The 18,779-nt window shown below is 36.7% G+C and overlaps 1 protein-coding gene across 3 annotated transcripts in view; it reads right to left on the bottom strand.

The window, feature by feature from the left end:
• The window catches only part of PTGER3 (prostaglandin E receptor 3), a 204,618-nt gene that overhangs the window by 107,807 nt on the left and 78,032 nt on the right, over positions 1–18,779 (bottom strand). The window contains exons 3-4 of one of the 3 annotated variants that reach the window (XM_046015749.1): positions 14,048–14,139; positions 7,277–11,812 (exon numbers count right to left, since the gene is read on the bottom strand). The exons of 1 other annotated variant lie outside the window; for it this stretch is intronic. In XM_046015749.1, coding sequence (XP_045871705.1) covers positions 11,809–11,812; positions 14,048–14,139 — 96 coding nt within the window. In that variant the 3' untranslated portion in view covers positions 7,277–11,808. Of the gene's footprint in view, positions 1–7,276; positions 11,813–14,043; positions 14,140–18,779 lie in introns of those variants that run through there. One more of the 3 variants, XM_046015757.1, reaches the window with a different exon arrangement.

The raw sequence follows: 18,779 nt of genomic DNA, 5'->3' as shown, positions 1-18,779 counted from the left end.
TTACATGGTATAGTGAATAAAACACTTATACATTACAGATTTTTAAAATGTTACTTCTCCTTTCCCTTTTCATTATACATATTCACATCATTCTCTAACTCCTATTCCCAAGTAACACACAATCAAGTAGATTTCAATAATTCAATAAATTGAAAAAAGACGGAAGGAAAGAGGGGAGGAAGTAGGGAAGGAAGGCAAGGAAGGAAGACAGTCAGGGAAGAAGGGAGGAAGGAAGAGGAAGAAAATTTTATTATAAATATTTCTAAAATGTGGTGGAGATAATTTCCTTCTCTGAATGATCTGGTATTGTTCTATCTGCAGAAATTGGAAGCCCTTGTATTGTACCGACCTTGTCCTCTTTCCCCAGTAGTGACATAGAGATATAGAAACTTCTTGTAATATCATGGGAAATTAGGACACCTGGGTGGCTCAGATGGTTAGGCATCGGCCTTTGGCTCAGATCATGATCTCAGGGTCCTGGGATCAGAAGCCTGCTTGTCCCTTTTCCTCTGCCCCACACCCCCAGTCACTCTCTCTCTCTCAAATAAATAAAATATTTTAAAAAAATCATAAGGAATTGGTCATTTGTTCACGAAGCAGAACCTCCTGTTTAAAAGGCTTTTAGTTCTGTTTGATTTTATCATGCATTCATTACTGGAATTGTTACAGAAATGTATTTTATGGCCACCAATCTCCTTTCTACACACAATTATACATTTATTTTTCAGACAAATAACCAGATATCTAATGTAAACCTAAGCGACAGAAGAATTTCCCAATGCCCAGTTATGCCACCTCCAGTTTCTGTTTCCATCCCCGCCTAAGGAGAGAATATCTACAGGTTTGGACCCTGATCTCCACTGTAATGAAGGACTAGTTTCTTTTGAGGTTTCAGAGTCTGAAATGTGAAATGTGAGATTATTAAGTACGTGGTGGGTGTGGTCAAATGGATCATATCAATGCAATTCCTCCATTTCCTGCAACCATTAGTGTATAGACAGATATCCTGGGTAATTACAAGCACTTATAATTAGTTTTTGATGGGGAACCGTTTCAAGCAAGTGATTTATTCAGCTATGAACCAGATTAGTAACAGCTGGTTGTTGGCAAAATCTCCCACTTTAACTGAAAACACAGAAAGAAGTGTTGATACAAAAAGAACCTTAGAACTATGCTGAAAGATTCATTATTTTGCCAAAAACAATTGCATCACTTCCTTGGAATATAAGTACATGCCTTGTGAATCACTATTTTGGTTTTTAAAAAGGATGGGGGGGTGGTATGTAAATACAGTGATGAAATAAAAAAGAATAGCCAACGGAATTTAATTGGCACAACTTTTAAGTCAGGATTGGATTAACAACATCTGCATGAGAAACAAAGGCCAAACAATGTTCAGTGTGATTATGGATAGCCTTTAGAGGCCTCCAAAGTTCCATCATGAATGGATGTCAACAGTTGGACCTTGACATTAAAAAGAGTAGGAGAGGCAGTTGACCTTCAATCCAAGATGAAACTTTAATTAGCAGATAAAGGAGGGTACAATTGCCTGTTAGGCTCTTTTGAAGGCTAATCTATGTACAGGCACAAAATTGTAATTAAAAATCTCCAAATAAGCAAATCTAACTCAAGAATGCATTAGCTAGACTATTATTACCCTCAGTGCTCACTAATAGCTTTATATACCTTTTTAAATGCCTCCATCAAATGACTTGGTACATCCTTAATTATCCTCTTTTTCATTATTTTTTTTTCTTTAGAGATTTTACTTATTTATTTTGAGAGAATGAGCGTGTGTGCAAACAGGGAGAAGGGCAGAGGCAGAGAGAGAATCTCAAGCAGACTCCACTGTGAGTGTGGAAACTGACACTGGGCCAATTTCATGAAGCTGAGATCACAACCTGAACCGAAATCAAGAGTTGGACGCTCAACGGACTGATCCACCCAGGCGCCCCTTAATTAAACTCTTTTAAATGGGTAGCATCTAGCTTCCCTTGAAATTTCAGTCTCTAGAAGAGTTTATTGCTTTTATTTGGAAACTACCAGGGAAGAAACCTGACTGTTCAAAGCAGTGAAACCAACCTCAGTTGATAACTTCAGTACAGGAACTCCCACCACCTCCCACTCTTTCCAACATAAATAGAGAAATCTGACTTTAGTCTAATTTGATCATTTGTAATCTGACACAAACAACACAAATATGTTTCCTAACACTTGTTTATGAGCTTTGTATTGTTCATTTACTGCAAAAAGCTCCAGATATTTCTGTGTTAGAAATATGATCACTTCTGAATTATCTTTCCTAATTGGAGCCAAGACTGGCATGCATGATTGAGATTTTTATTCAATCCCTAAACGCTTTAAATCCAGAAGCAGCACCATTTTAGGTCTTATTATTTCGAAGTGGCTTCCTCCCTAAACCAACCAACATATCTCTTATATGTCTCCTTTACCTCTAATCAAATTCATATGTTGAAGTCCTAACCCCCAGTGTCTCAATATGTGACCTTATTTGAAAATAGGGCCACTGCAGACCCAATTAGTTAATATGAGGTCATACTGAAATAGACTGGTCCACTATGACTGGTGTTCTTATAAAAAGAAGAAAATAGGACATAAAACACACATATAAGGAGAACACTATGTGGGATGATATGTCCACAAGCCAGGGAATGCCAAAGATCACTAGTAAACCACTAGAAACTAGGAGAGTAGCATGGAACAGATTCTCCCTGACAGCTTATGGAAGGAAGCAATCCTACCAACTCCTTGACGTTGAATTTCCAGTCTCCAAACTACAAGAAATAAATGTCTTTGTTTAAGCCCCCTAGTCAGTGGTTCTTTTAATATGGAAACCTAGAAAACTAATACACTTTCTTCACTTCTGTGCCAGCAAATAGTTTTATTGGGTTATTAGTGATTTTTTTTAATCCCTGCTGCTCCTGTGTATTAAATGGGGATATTTCCATGTTAACAATGATCCAGGAGTTATCCTTCAAATGATGGCTATTTTTAAAATGTATACTATCTCTAAGCATTGCGTTGGCCTTCCAAAGGATGGAAAATAGTGAGACTTAGAAGGAGAGCAAGATAGTTTGTCTTCTTATACTTTTCTTTAAAAAATATTGTAGTAGCTCGGTGGGTACATACTAATAGTGAAAAACATTTTGATGGAACTATGAACATCAATCATAAACAGAGTCAATGTCTTTAAGGTGGGATCTAAGCAACAGAAGGGTTTCAAGTAGAAAGATAAATAGTACATTTACTATTGGAAGGAGAGGGGAATATGGTTTTCATCATTTGGGAAACCAAATGATAGCCACAAAAACAAACTACTGCTTAGGAAATAGAAAAAAAAATATCAAGAGAATATCAGCAGTCAGTACCTGGATTAAAACCATGGCTTTCCAAGTCCTAGAAAAATTTAGACTAAACATATTTCCTACTACCACTACACTCCCAGCTTCTGGGTCTCTGGGCCACATTTGATAGATGTAGTTCTTAAACTTTCATGTGCATGAGAATCATCTGGGGGGCTTCTAAAACACATTTCTGGGTTCCAGCCTCAGAGTTTCAAATTCAGTTGATCTGAATGGTACTAAAGAATTTCCATTTCTAATAAATTCCCAGCTGATATTCCTGCTGCTGGTCTGGGGATAATACTTTGAGAACCATTGGACTATATCAATGTTGTCAAGCCTGTCTGACGAAGAGACTCATCTGGAAGAGCTTATTTTGAAAAATATAAAACCATAGGTCCCATGTCAGACTTTCTGACCCATAATCTCCAGAGGAGGAACCTGAATTTTCTATTTTAACAAACTTTGGATGATAAGTATAATTGGTTAAATTTGGGAAATGCTACACCAAATCGCTAAGTTCACTTATATCATCTATCATTTTCCTATATGGTATGAATGGGTGGGTTTTACAATATGGCAGTAATTATACGATGAGTTTAGAATAGCACAAGTGGGTTCTGTAACCTTAATCTGTTTGTCCTATAGGCCAACCATGGAACCTCACTCCTTATTTTCATGAGCAGGTGCCCCAGGAGACAGTCTTTCTTAATACCAACTGGCTCTGGTACCATGATGCAGTCCAGAGAACTTGGACTGCATGATGTAGCCTTTACTGGCAACTGTGCTACTACTGTTCTGCTCTTTACTGTCCCATAACCCACATCTTGCTCCGAATATTAATGGAGGATCTAGCCTCAGGTTATTTCTTCTTTAATATCACAAGTACTTATGTATGAGTTTTATTTCAAAACCACCTTCTCATTTTTTGCAGGAATATTCTTGATGACACCCACAGAGGAAATTCCACTGGTTCAGCAGGTGGCTGATGGCAATTCAAGTTAACTCCTGAAAGGACAATTGGAGATTTGCAAAGAGCTTATAGCAAAATTGCCTGGGACCTTATTATGCCTATGTGTTGCTTTGGTGCACACATGACTCCTAACTCTCAGATCTAAATTCCAGCTGCTTACTCAAAATTGAGGTATACTGTAAATGGCTTTCTTTGGGCCATATTTTACCTCTGGGGACATATAGTGGTCTTAAGAATAATGGCCTCACACTTGTCATCTCTAATCTTTGCAGCAACCAATAAGATGGGTGTTACTCCATTTTATAAATAATGAAACCGAGGCTAAGGGAGATTAAATATGGAATTCTCAAGGTCACATAATTACTTACTGTCTGTCAGGATTCAAACCCAGGACTATCCAACCTTAAAGCCTGAGCTGCCTCTACAAGACTACACTATTCTGCCTTTGAAGAAATGCTGGATCAAGTTGGAGAGCAATATTTCAGGTTTTTTTTCTCCTTGAGTTTCTAAGATTGCATTTAAACCTTTGCCAAGTGAGATAAGATTGTGGCACTCTTTCTTAGCTTTGTCTGTTACCTCCACAGAATCTCTGCCAACACCAAGTGTAAATATAAAACTAGTTCTGTGACTGGAAAGCCAGGCATTGAATGGTTATTCAGAAAATGTGGCTAACTGCCTGCCTTAAGTAACATATGGACGGGTTGGGCCTTTAATCATCCTGAATTACTGCTTTTGCTCAAATTCATAGCTCATTGTTGCAACTCTTTTTTCTGTTCTTTCTTTCACCAGAAAGGGCTTGTTGAATACCAAGCCTATGTTACACAACAGACACAGAGATGAAAAACATATTTCCTGTCTTGGCCATGCAAAGAAGATGGATAAATAAGCCAACAATTTACAGCACAAACAGATGTTTTATCATGATATCCTGAAAGAAGTGATACTTGAGCTGAAACTCATGAGAAATGAATTAGATTTAATCACATAGACAAGAGAAGGGAGTATCCAGCATAGAAGGAACAGCACATGTGAAACATGGAGGCATGAGGTTGGCAATGTTGCTGGAAAACAAGGCAGACGTGGAAGATGACACCAGAGGCTCAGTGGAGACTAGATTATAGAAAGCCTGATGGACTAAGTGAAGTTGTTTTAACTTCATTCTGAAGTCCACAGGAAAATGTTAAGAATGTTAAGAAGGAACATAAAATGAACAGATTTTCATTTTTTTAGAAAATATCACAGAGGCAGCAGATGTGGAGGATAACTGAAGGGCCCAAGACCAGATGTAGGACACAAGTTACCAATGTAATTCAGATGGGAAATGATGGAGACATAGATTTAGATCATGGCAGTGAAGATGGAGAGACAGAATTAAGAAATACTTGTAGGGGCACCTGGGTGGCTCAGGGGTTAAAGCCTCTGCCTTCGGCTCAGGTCATGATCTCAGGGTCCTGGTTTTGAGCCCCGCATCGGGCTCTCTGCTCAGCAGGGAGTCTGCTTCCCCCCGACCCTGCCCGCCCCTCTGACTGCTTGTGATATCTCTCTCTGTCAAATAAATAAATAAAATCTTTAAAATTAAAAAATTTATTTTTTAAATAAATTTTTAATTTATTTAAAATTCAAATACTATGGACATTGGGAGGGGAGGCGAACCATAAGAGACTATGGACTCTGAAAAACAACCTGAGGGTTTTGAAGGGTCAGGGGTGGGAGGTTGGGGGAACAGGTGGTGGGTGATGGGGAGGGCACGTTTTGCATGGAGCACTGGGTGTTGTGCAAAAAGAATGAATACTGTTACGCTGAAAAAATTAATAAAAAGGGAAAAAAAAATTCAAATACTAGATTTGTATTCTAATACAAATACTAGATTTATTCTAGTATTCAAATACTAGATTTAAGAGAATTTAAATGATGGTTAGATATAGCAAAAAGAGGTTAAATCATTCAACTGTTTTCATTTGTTCCAAAGTCTTATTAAGAATATATTATTCTTTTCCTTATTCCCTGCTTATTCTCTTACTATGACATTCACTTAACTTTGAATATCTCTTATTTTACCACCACCAGCAGCAGCATCACCCACTACCACCACCACAGCAATCAGCAAGAATTTGTGGAGCACATATTACTGAATCATACTTTTTCCAATCTTGTAACACATTTACATCCCTCTATTTTATGCTTGTATTTCTATTAGTATCCTCTGTTTGATTTAGTCTTGTATTTTTAATGGTATTGTGTTTTCTTGGTGTGTAATTTCTTTCTTCTTCTTTTTTTTTGAAAGATTTTACTATTTATTTTACAGAGAGAGAGAGCACATACATGCAAAGCAGGGGGAGTGGCAAGCGGAAGGAGAGAGGGAAGCAGACTCCGTGCTGAGCAGACACCACTCCCCCTCACCCTGCCACCCGTCACAAAAGGGTGCTTGATCCCAGGACCCTGGTATCATGAACTCAGCCAAAGGCAGCCACTTAACTGACTGAGCCACTCAGGCACCCCTGTTGGTGTGTAATTTCTTCTGTCCTTCCTGTGCCATAGTATTCCAATGCCTAAATTCTCATGTTTTCTGTTTACATTTGCCACTTAAAAAATTATTTTCTCAAGGTAATGATGCACAAATATTTCTTGTCCATTTTCAAAACATTTGAAAGGATTCAACATTTAAGTTGTAAGTTAAATCAATAAACTGACAAAAACTTTAACCAGCAATTACTGTCATTAAGAAATCAAGTAAAGACTACTGTTCATTTACTAAGGCTCTGGTGTACTTGTTTCCAAGAAAAGTACGTTATACTTTGCTCAAAGAATTCATAAGATAAAAGTTTTCTACTGTCCTCATAGGTGCAAATTATGTTTATTTGATTTCACAGGCTATACATTTTCAGCAATACCTTCATTTACCTCCAGATATAGAGTTAAAATTCAGCTCCTATACCAAGGTAAGAAGAAATGACATCACTAACTAAAAACAAATTATTTTATGTGCAGGCTTATATTTATCTCATGTATTCTTTTTCTAAATATAATCATCACATACCCAAAAAATATTTGTAGTTGTTTTCTTCAAGAAGTGTAAAAAAAGACTCCCTTGTGCCACTCAAGTTTAAAGGCTAGGCAAAATGGCATAACACAGATTCTTAACTATAGAGAACGAACTGGTGGCTGTCGGAGTGGAGGTAGGAGGGTGAGTGAAACAGCTGACACTTATCATGATGAGCACTGAGTAATGGGTAGAATTATTGAATCACTATACTGTACACCTGAAAATAATATAAGACTGTGTGTTAACTATACTGGAATTATTTTTTAATGACTTATTATCAAAGAGGAAGAATAAACAGAGAAACAATCGTCCACCCTTACCCACAGTGTACATACCTAGTTGTCATTAGCATAACTTGCATAGATCACAGTCTGGCCACTTAGCCTCTCCATCAAGGCTTTATTGAGTAATTTCTATGAGTTTAGTACTGTTCTAAGCCCTGTAGGTACAAGAGATACATAAAACATGGGTCCTGCCCACAAGGAGCTTACAATATGGCTGATAATTTTGTTAAAACAATGTATAAAATCTCTTAAAAATACATTTTGTACACATTATTTTTATATAAAAAAGCACTTCAGCTAATAAAAAAAAGTCCTAGAACCTGAATGAAATGGAGAAACACTTTTATCCATAGGATGAGCCTAGAGATATTTTGAATTAACAATTAACAAAATATTCAGTAAAAGCCTGGATTAATGAAAAAATATGAGCACAAATATTTTTAAGACAGCAATTAAACATTGAAGTATTCTTAATCATTAAAAGTATGTCAAGCAAGATATGTCTTATACAGAGCCTTAAGGTACCTGTATAATTATCTTAACAATAGGTTTCTTTTGAGTGTGCTTCCAACTAGTGAAGATACTGAAAAAAAAAATTGTTCTCTTCACTAGTTTATGTTCCTTTATAGCCTGGATTGCATTATTTGTTTAATTTTTTAAAATCATTCTCATAGACAGTAAAAACAAAATATTTGACTTTATCTGAATTTTCATAGATTTCATGGACCAAAGTCCACATATAGATGTAAGACACATATACATATAAAACATAAAGACTCTTATTTTCTCCCCCCCTCCTTGGGAGAATTTGGATAATATAGCTTCCAAGGGAAGCCTAATCTTCTAAACCTTATATTCTCTGTTATATCATTATGGCCTAATATGCCATTCCTTTTCACGGTACCCTGGCCTAGCCTCTCCTGAGAGCAGCACAGTTGGGTATTTATTTTTGTTTGTTTGTCTGTTTCACACTGGCTTGCGCTGGTGCTGTATGAAATCTGCAATTGGATAGAGGTGGGAGTAGGCAGGAATTCGTTCTTCCAACACAGAAGTCACAGGTCTAAAATTACACAGAATATATTATATGCAGTCAGGAACCAGGTCTATACAACTCAGCTGCAAAGCATATTAATACCACGGATTTGTTTTGCGTATGTATTCCACAGAGCTCTACAGTAGGCACTATAATTACAATAAAACTATAGATCAAGCCCCGTTTCTCCACATGTAACTCTTTATGGCAGAAATTCATTTTATTTTGAGGGCTAGTTCTATTCTCAGTGTAACCTCATTACATAATTATGAGAATCCACGTATATGGATGGTAATTTAAAAAATGAAGAGGAAAGCCTTGTTAAGAACCAGTGTATTGTTGAATCATGATCTAGAATACTTGAGAACATATGTTACAGAACTTATTATTTTGGGTGAATTTAGTATGAAATGGATACATTTCTCTGGGTTAAAAATGAAAACATCAGAAGTATTTTATATTGACATATACTGTCTTTCCATCAGATTTCAAACTAATTGGACAAAGATCATTCTTAATTGTGTAAGAAATATCTTTACCAAAGAGTCATTATTTTTCAAACCTTTCTAATCATTTTATTATCTTATGACTTTCACCTAGATAGATTTAATAAACTTTATTATATTAAACTGCAGGTGACTATTCTACCTGGATTAACATTTTTAAATCAGGGAAGTTTAACATAAAATTTCCCAAGTTGAATAGCAACATAGAAAGAAAGACTTTCTATCACAGTCATTTAAATTGGCAACTAATATTGTACATAAATTTTACCTTCGGTGAGAATTTACCAAATAAGGAGCATCTTTCTTGGGGTCAAATACTGCACCAGTGCTAAGAGACTTATGAAGAAAATATAAGAAAAGGGTTCTGCCCACCAAGAAATAGAATTTTTATTAAGGGGGAAAATATGTAATGAAAATATTTGAAGAATAATACAATAATCATCAAAATGAGCACTATGTAACTTCAGAGTTGGATAAAGATAAGGAGAGAAAAAAAGATACTTTAATTGTTCAAGACCCAAAGACAAGATGAAAGTTGCACATGTGGGAGATGGGTAGGTTTTGCATGGGAAAAAGTAATCATGAAATATTATAAACAAGAACAGCATCAAGAGATTTGAAGTTGATTCTGTCCATGACATGTAAACCTACACAATCAGTAAGCCAGTTTATAGTTGAAATTGAGAACTCATATTATAGAGCTAGAGATAAGTCTAGATAAAGAATAAATTGCAATTAGTACTTATTGAGCATCTACTGTGCTAGACTCACTTTACATGCATTATCGCAATAACCCCACAAGTATTATTATCTTTAATTTATTGATTAATTCATTGACATTCAATGAAATTAATCAGATTTCTCAAGGTCAAGGAGCTAGTAAGTGGACAGCCAGATTTAAATCCAGGTTTCGTTCCAAAACCCATCCTTCTATTACTATATCACATGGTCTTATAAATGGAATATCATTGAGGCAGATCTCACATCCCCACTGTAGTATAGGAAGAACAATAAACCTTGAATCAAAGAACTTACAATGGATCTGAATTCTTATATTAGCCATGTGACATTGCCCACAGCCCTCTGTAGATTGGGCTTCTTCTGTAAAAATAAAATAATAAATATATGACAACTAGACAACCACATAGATGGATGATAGATAGTGGTAACAGAAGGATGGACATTCTTATGATTATTGGCAAATTCTGGTTGCTCAAAAAAATTCATTGAACTTAAACCTGAATAAAGGGATTATATACATCATCTTTGTGCGAGTTACATAAAGCCATTTAAAATACAAGTTCGAATGAATATAATTTTCCAGCTAATCCACAACTGATTCACCTATTTAAAGGAATGACTCACTGTTTCAGTTTAATCTAGTTGACAGAGATGACAGTGGAATCACTGCACAGTCTTCTATGGCAAAACTACTGGTACCATATTATCGTGTCTTCCTAAGATGTCCTTGTAGGTCACAGCGTGGCCCTTAGCACAGTGCCTAAAGAAGGACACTCAATAAATATGTGTTGCATTAAGTGAATGATGAGAGGAAAAGGAAGGAGGAAGGTGCGGAGATGGGAAGAAAGGCAAGAGAAAGAAAGATTGGTTGAATTTACAAACAGGTAAGGACATTAGCTGAAAGACATCCAATGGCTCAAAATTATTTGTTAAAAGTTCATAGAATTTCTCATTTCAATTCAGATGACATAGTTTCCTTTATATAAAATGTAACAAAATTTGCTATTGAATAACTATGTCACTTACTAGTTTTACCTTTTTGTGTGACACCTGGGAAGAAATTTTAAGAAATCCTGAACAGATAGTAGTAAATCAGAGGGCTGTGCCTGGATTTTTTTACTGCTCTAACACAACAGTTAATCATGTAGTTTCCTGTGACAGTTCAAGAAAGCCCTTAGCTGCATCCACTCTTTTCAGTCTTCAAAGACACATAATCCTTACATTGATTGCCAGTACACTGTGACACATAACCAGAACACAGACTTACAGACGTTTAGTTCCAAGCTTAGCCCAGAGGGACACAGTATCTCCAATACATTCATCACACATTTGGCCTAAATATCATTTATCATGGCACCCTCCTGCCTCCATCTGGGCACCCTTTTCTATCTCATTTAAGTTTATGTCCTATTCATTGAATTCTTGCTCTCAAAATGTTGACTTTTCATTGTTGAAAGCTTATATTGATTTTTTTCAAACGCATTATAAAACCAAGACTACCATAAAATGTAAAGATGTCCTCACTGGTTGAGATTCAACCAAAGGTTTGAAGTTGGAGGCAAACTCTTGGAAAATGGGTTTTTCTTTTTTGCAATTTTCACCAATCATTATCTGTGAAATCATGCCCAACTTCTTAAATATGTACTCAAAACCCAGTCCCAGAAGCCAATTTGACACTCAGAGACACAAAGCATGATAATAAACCTGGTTTCAGTGGGTATTACTGACAAGAAGAAATACTAAATTATTTTAAAAGATGAAAATGAAGAAACAATCTAAATCAAACATAAATTCTCCTTCTCGGGTGGCAAGAAATACACAAACTCAGGCAAGCAGGAATTTCAATAAAAATTCAGCTCCGTTCTGTCATCTGTTAGAATAGAGAGAGAAAGATGTAATAAGCATGAGAAGGTGTACTTTTTCTGTGTGGTGTGAGAAGATCTTGAGAAATACATATGTCTTAGACATTGAAACGTTGTTTGAAGTAATTACACATATGCTTTGTAAATAAAAGCAATTTAAATAACTGGAATTTTGGATCACTTAAGCTTTTAGGTTATTTAATTATGCTACATATATGCTTTTTTTATGAATAATTTTTCTGGTTTCCAAGTTTGTAATCCAGTAGAATAATCAAATCATGGCACTGAATCAGTTGTAGACACATTGAATGGTCAGATAAACTTGCCATAAAAACAAGTTCCAATCAGTGTATAACTATACCCCAGAAAGATAAAAGGAAGAAAGCAAATTTTAATAACTATGAAATACAATTTTTCTCCCATAAAACCAATGAAGTGTGTGTGTGTGTGTGTGTGTGTGTGTGTGTGTTTTAAAATAATATGCAGTGCTGGTTAGGATGAAGCAAAGCAGAAATTCTCCAACATTTTTGATGAAATTTTAGATCTCTATAGTTTCCTGGAAAGAAGTCCACTATAAGCATCTTTAAATATTAAAAATTTATATATTATTTATTTCTTAAAGTAAATGTATGATAGAAACAATCAGAAATATTTTTTAATTGTATTTCAGTCTTTAGGTAATAATATATTTCCAATTATTGTGGTGCCAAATTTGAACACAGATTATGATTAGCAAACTACAATGTATCCTTTTAAAAGACTTATATAAATACCAAAATTACTTTTTAAATAATTTGTAGGTAGTTTGGGGAATGTTTATTTTACATTAAATTAGATAAAACAAAGATATAATAATGCACATATAATATTATCCTAAGTATGTAAAGAAAAATCAAGAGACGTGCAGGGGAAAAGATGAGAAAGAAATTTACTAAAACAATGGTGAGTTTTTCTTGAATAGTGGAAGTAAAGTTTAGGAAGCTGCTTTTCTTTCTAATTTTCTTTATTTGGCAAAGCTTCTATAGAGAGCTGGCTTATTTTCAGAATGAAGGGAAAGGACAATAGAATTTACTTTAAAAAGTTAAAAATGAAATTAGAGTGAGATTACCAATAAAGAAATGTGAATTGCATATCTCCCTTCTTTTCCCTTCATTTGTTTTCCAAGGAAATCTGTGTTTATAGCAAAAAAAGAAGAAGAAAAGTGCCCAGAATAGGTGTATTACATGCAGATATTTAAGGGAAAGATGTGGGACTATAAAGGTGAGTTGAGTAAAAATTTTATCGTCCCCATGACTTTTAAACTATGTTCCAGAATTAGCCAGTTTATTGGTATCCTGTAGGCATTGTTCCACACTGTATCTCTATTGAAAAACACATTTTGATCTTCCCCTGAGGAACAGAAGTGATTATCTTTTAGGTACTTCAGTCATGGGAGAACAAATGGCCAAGGACATTGAGCTGCTTTAAATGTCCACATCCATCTTCACAATTTACACAGAGTAGTGGAGTCATTGTACCCAGCCTCACCCAGGGAATGAAGTAAAATGAACATGCTGACTGTCCATTACAATGGGGAGTTCAACTTATTTGAGAAGCCAAGCGTGTCATGTTTGAAAAAAAAATAATCAAAACTTTTCACCTTCTTTCATAAAAAAAAAAGGTCAAACAAGGAGTAATAGCCTCATGACCATTTAACCCTACAATCAATAACAGAAATACTGAAATGATGTGTTTGAGGGGGAAAACTAATGTTTGGAATTTAATACAACCAACTACACATCGTATTTGGCATCACGATCTGCTTTCTAGAGTGTTCTTTCATTTAAGTACATGTTTTATTCAAAGCAGATCTAGGCAAAGGGCAAGCAAGAGTGTGCTGACCATGTGGCAAGTACACTGAGTTCTGATGTCAAATTAAAACAGGGTAGCTTTGCCTTAAAATACTCCTGGACACTGTTCTTCATATGAAAATTCAGTGACATGCAGTATCTTTTACTACAGGAGACTTGACTGGTCACAAAATCAGCCAGGAGCTAGTCTGAGAATCTTAGTTGTAGGAAATCCAGGGGAAGTTGTAAAGACAAGAACAACTCCTTAAAGGAATCTGGTCCTCCTTAATTGGGTATGTGTGCCTAATCTACACTTTAGTTCTTGGAGATATTCTGTCCTTGTCTCATGAAGGCAGATCAGAACAGAGATGGGGGAAGGCTATGCTGTAAATCTAGACAGCTTCTAAATCTCACCTTTCCAACTGGTCACTCCACATCAAGGTTGAGGAGCACTGGTGGGGTAAGGAGGTGGAACTGGATGCATAGTTGTTTGTGTGGTGCCTGATCTGTGAACAGACAGAGGTTTCAGTGGACAGAATTATTCATGATGACTCCTTTTGTCAGAAGACTCTTTCTTCACAATTCTTTTTAAAAAAAAAGCAGAACCAAAACTCTATATATCAACTTGCATTGGCCATAATCAACTGAAGATATTTTAGATCTTATCTTCCCAAGAGTATCTCATTTCTGCCTCGAAGTTTTGACACACCCTCAATTTCCTCTTACCATTTCACACCAGATATTACTTAAGGTAGAGACCATGCCTAATACAACTTCTAAGTACCTAAAGCAGTTATCAAGCACTTGTTAAATACTGAATAAAAACTCACTGGTAAAATGATTAGGTAAATCCAATTCTACCACTCTCTAGCTTTCAGTGACTTTCTGTTGCTCTTAGGATAAAGACCAGAATTCTTTTTTTTTTTTTAAAGATTTTATTTATTTATTTGACAGAGACCACGAGTAGGCAGAGAGGCAGGCAGAGAGAGAGGGAGAAGCAGGCTCCCTACTGAGCAGAGAGCCCGATGTGGGACTTGATCCAAGGACCCTGAGATCATGACCTGTGCCAAAGACAGAGGCCTAACCCACTGAGCCACCCAGGCGCCCAAAGACCGGAATTCTTAACATGACCTCCTAGGTCCTATTTGATCTAGCCTCTGCTTCAACTCTAGCATTGTTTGCTCAGGCTACATTAGTCATTTATGAATATCATGAATAGTGTCATCCTTTTTCCTACCGCAGGGCCTTTGCACTTGAAGCTTCCTCTGCTTCAAATTCCCTCATCACCTGGCTGACTCCTATTTGTCCTTCCAATCTCAACTTGGAATATCACTTCTTCAGAGACTATCCTGTTGAGTAGGACAGGTCCCCCACTATGTGATACCCACTATTTTCTTTTCAGAAGCTCATTGTAGTTTAGAAACAAAGCTTTTTTTTTTTTAATATTTGTTGTTACACTAGTATACTAAATTTGTTGTTATACTAAATACTAAACATTATTTGTTTAGTATTTGTTGTTATCACTAGACTACAAGTTTCATGAGCACAGGGACCATGCCTAGCTTTGCCCACCACTGTGTCTCCAGCAGTTACTGCAGTGTCTGGTGGCTAGACAGTCAGTATTTGTGGTATGAATAAACACGTCTGTGTAATTGGCTGAGGCCCATGCCTGAATAATATTCTCCAAATAGTAGCTTAAATTCATTGGATTCAATAAAAAATATTAAGAAAAAATATTTCCACTGTATACATTTCTCACTAATTCTCTTACAAGAAGTAGCAGAATGAAATTAAATTCTCACAAAGAATTGTTACAAGGAAAAGCAGAAAGAAATGAAATTCAATGTTTCCTTGGTCTTTTTTATTGGATTCCTATAGTGTTTTCTTTGTCAAAAGTTTAGTTAAGATCATTTTGAACAGTATGTCCATGCCCATTTCAAGTGGCATTAATGATATAAGCTATCCAGACAGCTATGTAGTTCTCCAAGTCCTAACTGTGTTAAGCAAATAGATAATTTCTGTTTTAGGAAAGCAGTGTTATTTGAAGGACAATGAAATGACATGTCTTCTTGTCAACACAGATTACATTTTGACCAATATCTATATCAGCACAAACAGAAGAAGTTCAGTGGCACTTTAAATAGAAATATTGAGCACTACATCTAAAACTAATGATGTACTATATGTTGGATAATTGAATTTAAATTAAAAAAAAGAAATATTGTGGCTCTGAGTGAGGGCTCAGAGTTGAGGTCAGAGTAGAAAAACACAGGATTTTTTGTTTATTCTTGGAGACTTTCAGAATCCCCTGTGTGTCCCTGTTCAAGAACAATCTGGTTAGATTGGTCCTACAGGACCACTAAGCTTTTCTCTTCCTGCTATTATGCTGCTTAGGTTATTGTTCAGAGGCCTGCTTTAACGAAGTACTTGGGGTTGCATTATTTGTTGGCTTAACTTTAGGAGCAGATATAACTGTAGGAATCTGGGTATCATATGTCTCCCCAATGTCAGGGAGCAGAAAATGAAGAAACTGAAGGGGGTACCTGGCAGGTTCAGTCGGTAGAGCATATGACTCCGGATCTCAGGGCTGTCAGTTTGAGCCTAACCTTGGGTGTAGAGATTACTTAAAAATAAAATCTTTAAAAAGAAGGAACTGAAGACATGAGGCACTGCAAGGTAACATGGGATAGAGCCGGGAGTGCGAAGCATGGTACGGTTCCCTACCACACTCTCTAAGCCACTCCTCCAGTGGGCCCTGTTTCCCTGGCAAACATTCCATGATTCAGTCCACCATTCTCAGAAAACTCTACTTTACTGTCACACCCAATATTCTACAGCTAACTCTGGCCCCGCAGCCCGTGGATCGTTCATGCTAATTTTCTCTCCTCTGCGTCTCTTTTTTATTTTAGTCCTTTCCTCTAGTCTTTGTGCCATTGTTCAGATTCTCACTCCTGTTCTTCCTGGCTTGCTGATCAGTTTGAACTTGACAATTTTGTCAGGTCAAAAATGGTTGAATATTGGAAATTCTTTATGATTTAACCTAGGAACAATCTTTTAACGAATTAATGTTCTGACCCAAGTCTTTCTCAAACTCTTAAACACATCCTTCATATCATTTTTTCTTTCTTTCTTTCTTTCTTTTTTTTTTTTTTTTTTTGAGAAAGAGAGCAAGAGCACGCAAGCAAGGGAAAAGGCAGAGGCAGAGGGAGAGGGAGAGAGAGAATTTTAAGCAGACTGCACACTGAGTCCAACACAGGACTCTGTGTCATAACCCTGAGATCATGACCTGAGCCAAAAACAAGAGTCCCATACTTAACCAACGGAGGCACCCAGGTGCCCCTTGTACTATTTCTAAGGCAAACCTCATATCTTTGAATGTTCCCCAATGCTACAGGATAAAGTTCTGGAGTACCCACTGCTGAGTGGCTCCATTCTGTATCTTGAGGTTAATCTTTAATCTCCTGCCTCTCTCCTTTATGGGAGCCTTGCTTTCGTCCCTAAACTATACAATCAGAGCCCTGCCAAGGCTTTTTCACACCTGATTACTGCGGAGTTCGCTCTTGCCTTTCTAAAATGCCTCTCTCTACTTCTGTCCAGAATTCATCCTGTTTATCCTCCAAGACCCAGCCTTTCATTTTCTTGGAAAAGTATTATTTCTTTTATTGTATTCCTGTAGCTTTGTACACATTATTCAAATTATACGTAGTCCGTCAGTTTGACAAACTCTAATTTTCAGTAGGGGCCCAATAAATGTGGTGAATAAATTGATTTCTAAGTAAATGACTGGCTCTTCTCAATGGTCAATATTACGAGACAAAGACTTATCAAATTTTTCAGCACCCACAAGAACCTACTATATGTATGTCAGTTTTTCAGGTGTAGTAAAACGTTCATATATTAAAAGTTTCCCTTGGCTTAGAAATAGGTAGTTTCTATATCCCCCACATTTCCCTTGAGAGTATCTATTTGTACATCTTATCTAACTATGTATCGCTTTTCTTCCCAGGACCAGGAAGAAAGCACTTCAGGCACTCTGTGCACATTTTTGAATGAGTGAATGAATGAATGAATAAGCGAAGGCTGTCTTAGACTGAGTATTCCCAGAAGCAGAACCTAAGGCAAGGGTTTGTATACGAGTGACTAATTAAGAATGTGCTCCAAGAAAAAAAAAATGAGTCAGGAAGTGGGAAAGTAGGACACTGAAGGAGAAGCCAAGCAGGAGTGAAATTTTAAGTGATTCCAGCCTCAGTCTGAACCTTGGGGAAACTCTGGAGTATAAATTACATGTCAAAATTTGTTTCGCTTACAAACAAGGGGTGTGGCTTCTCTACTCCCACATTCATCAGTCACTGCTGTTTTGGGGGGAACAAAACTCCTGGCCCTTCTGGCTCTGTCCTTGTGTGAGCCTCTGAAGGTCACAGTGAGAGCAGTTAGCAGCAAAGTAAGCAGAAGCAGGGAATGGGTACACAGAACTGCTATATTGTATCTGAGAGGCTCTGGGTAGGGCTCCAGTTTTGTGGGATACATTACCAGCCATATATTTATTAAGCCAAGTTTAGCTGGTGGTAGTGGAGGAGGCTGCCATGTGCCTGGATTGGAGAACTCCGGGAAGGGAGTCCTGTTGAAAATAATCTCCACTCTTGCTCCTGATGCCTAGGATCCCTTTAGCGAGGGCCAAAACTTTTTAATCTATATTGAGAAGTGGTAATTTAAAAAAGAATTACCTTGGGTGGAAGAGAGAAAGGGACAAAATCTTATGTAGAACCCCCTATATGTCAGGCGGTGCCAAACTTTTTTAAATGCTTTACCGTTTCAATACACTGGTTTTCATCCACACTCAAGTATGCGTCTTCCTGAGAGTGTAGGATGTATAGGCCTTGATGAGCCTCTCTCAAGCCTTTTACCCCTTGTCACCACGAAGATGGTGTCCTTTATGCTGCCCAAGGGTTTCCTGCTGGCTAACTGAACATCATTCATTCATTCATTCATTTATTCATATTCAAGAAAAGGTAAAAAAAATTAAAAATAATAAAAAAAATTTTCTGCCCCAAATAAGTCCTATTCCTCTTGTTTCAGCTAAGCTTGTAGTTCTGTGTGTTCTTCCCAAATTACCAAATATGCCTGATACCCAGTCTGCCAACGATGC

Source organism: Meles meles, chromosome 1 (assembly GCF_922984935.1).
Source record: "Meles meles chromosome 1, mMelMel3.1 paternal haplotype, whole genome shotgun sequence".
In the NCBI taxonomy this organism is placed as follows: domain Eukaryota; kingdom Metazoa; phylum Chordata; class Mammalia; order Carnivora; family Mustelidae; genus Meles; species Meles meles.
This window is presented reverse-complemented; position numbering and strand designations above follow the sequence as displayed.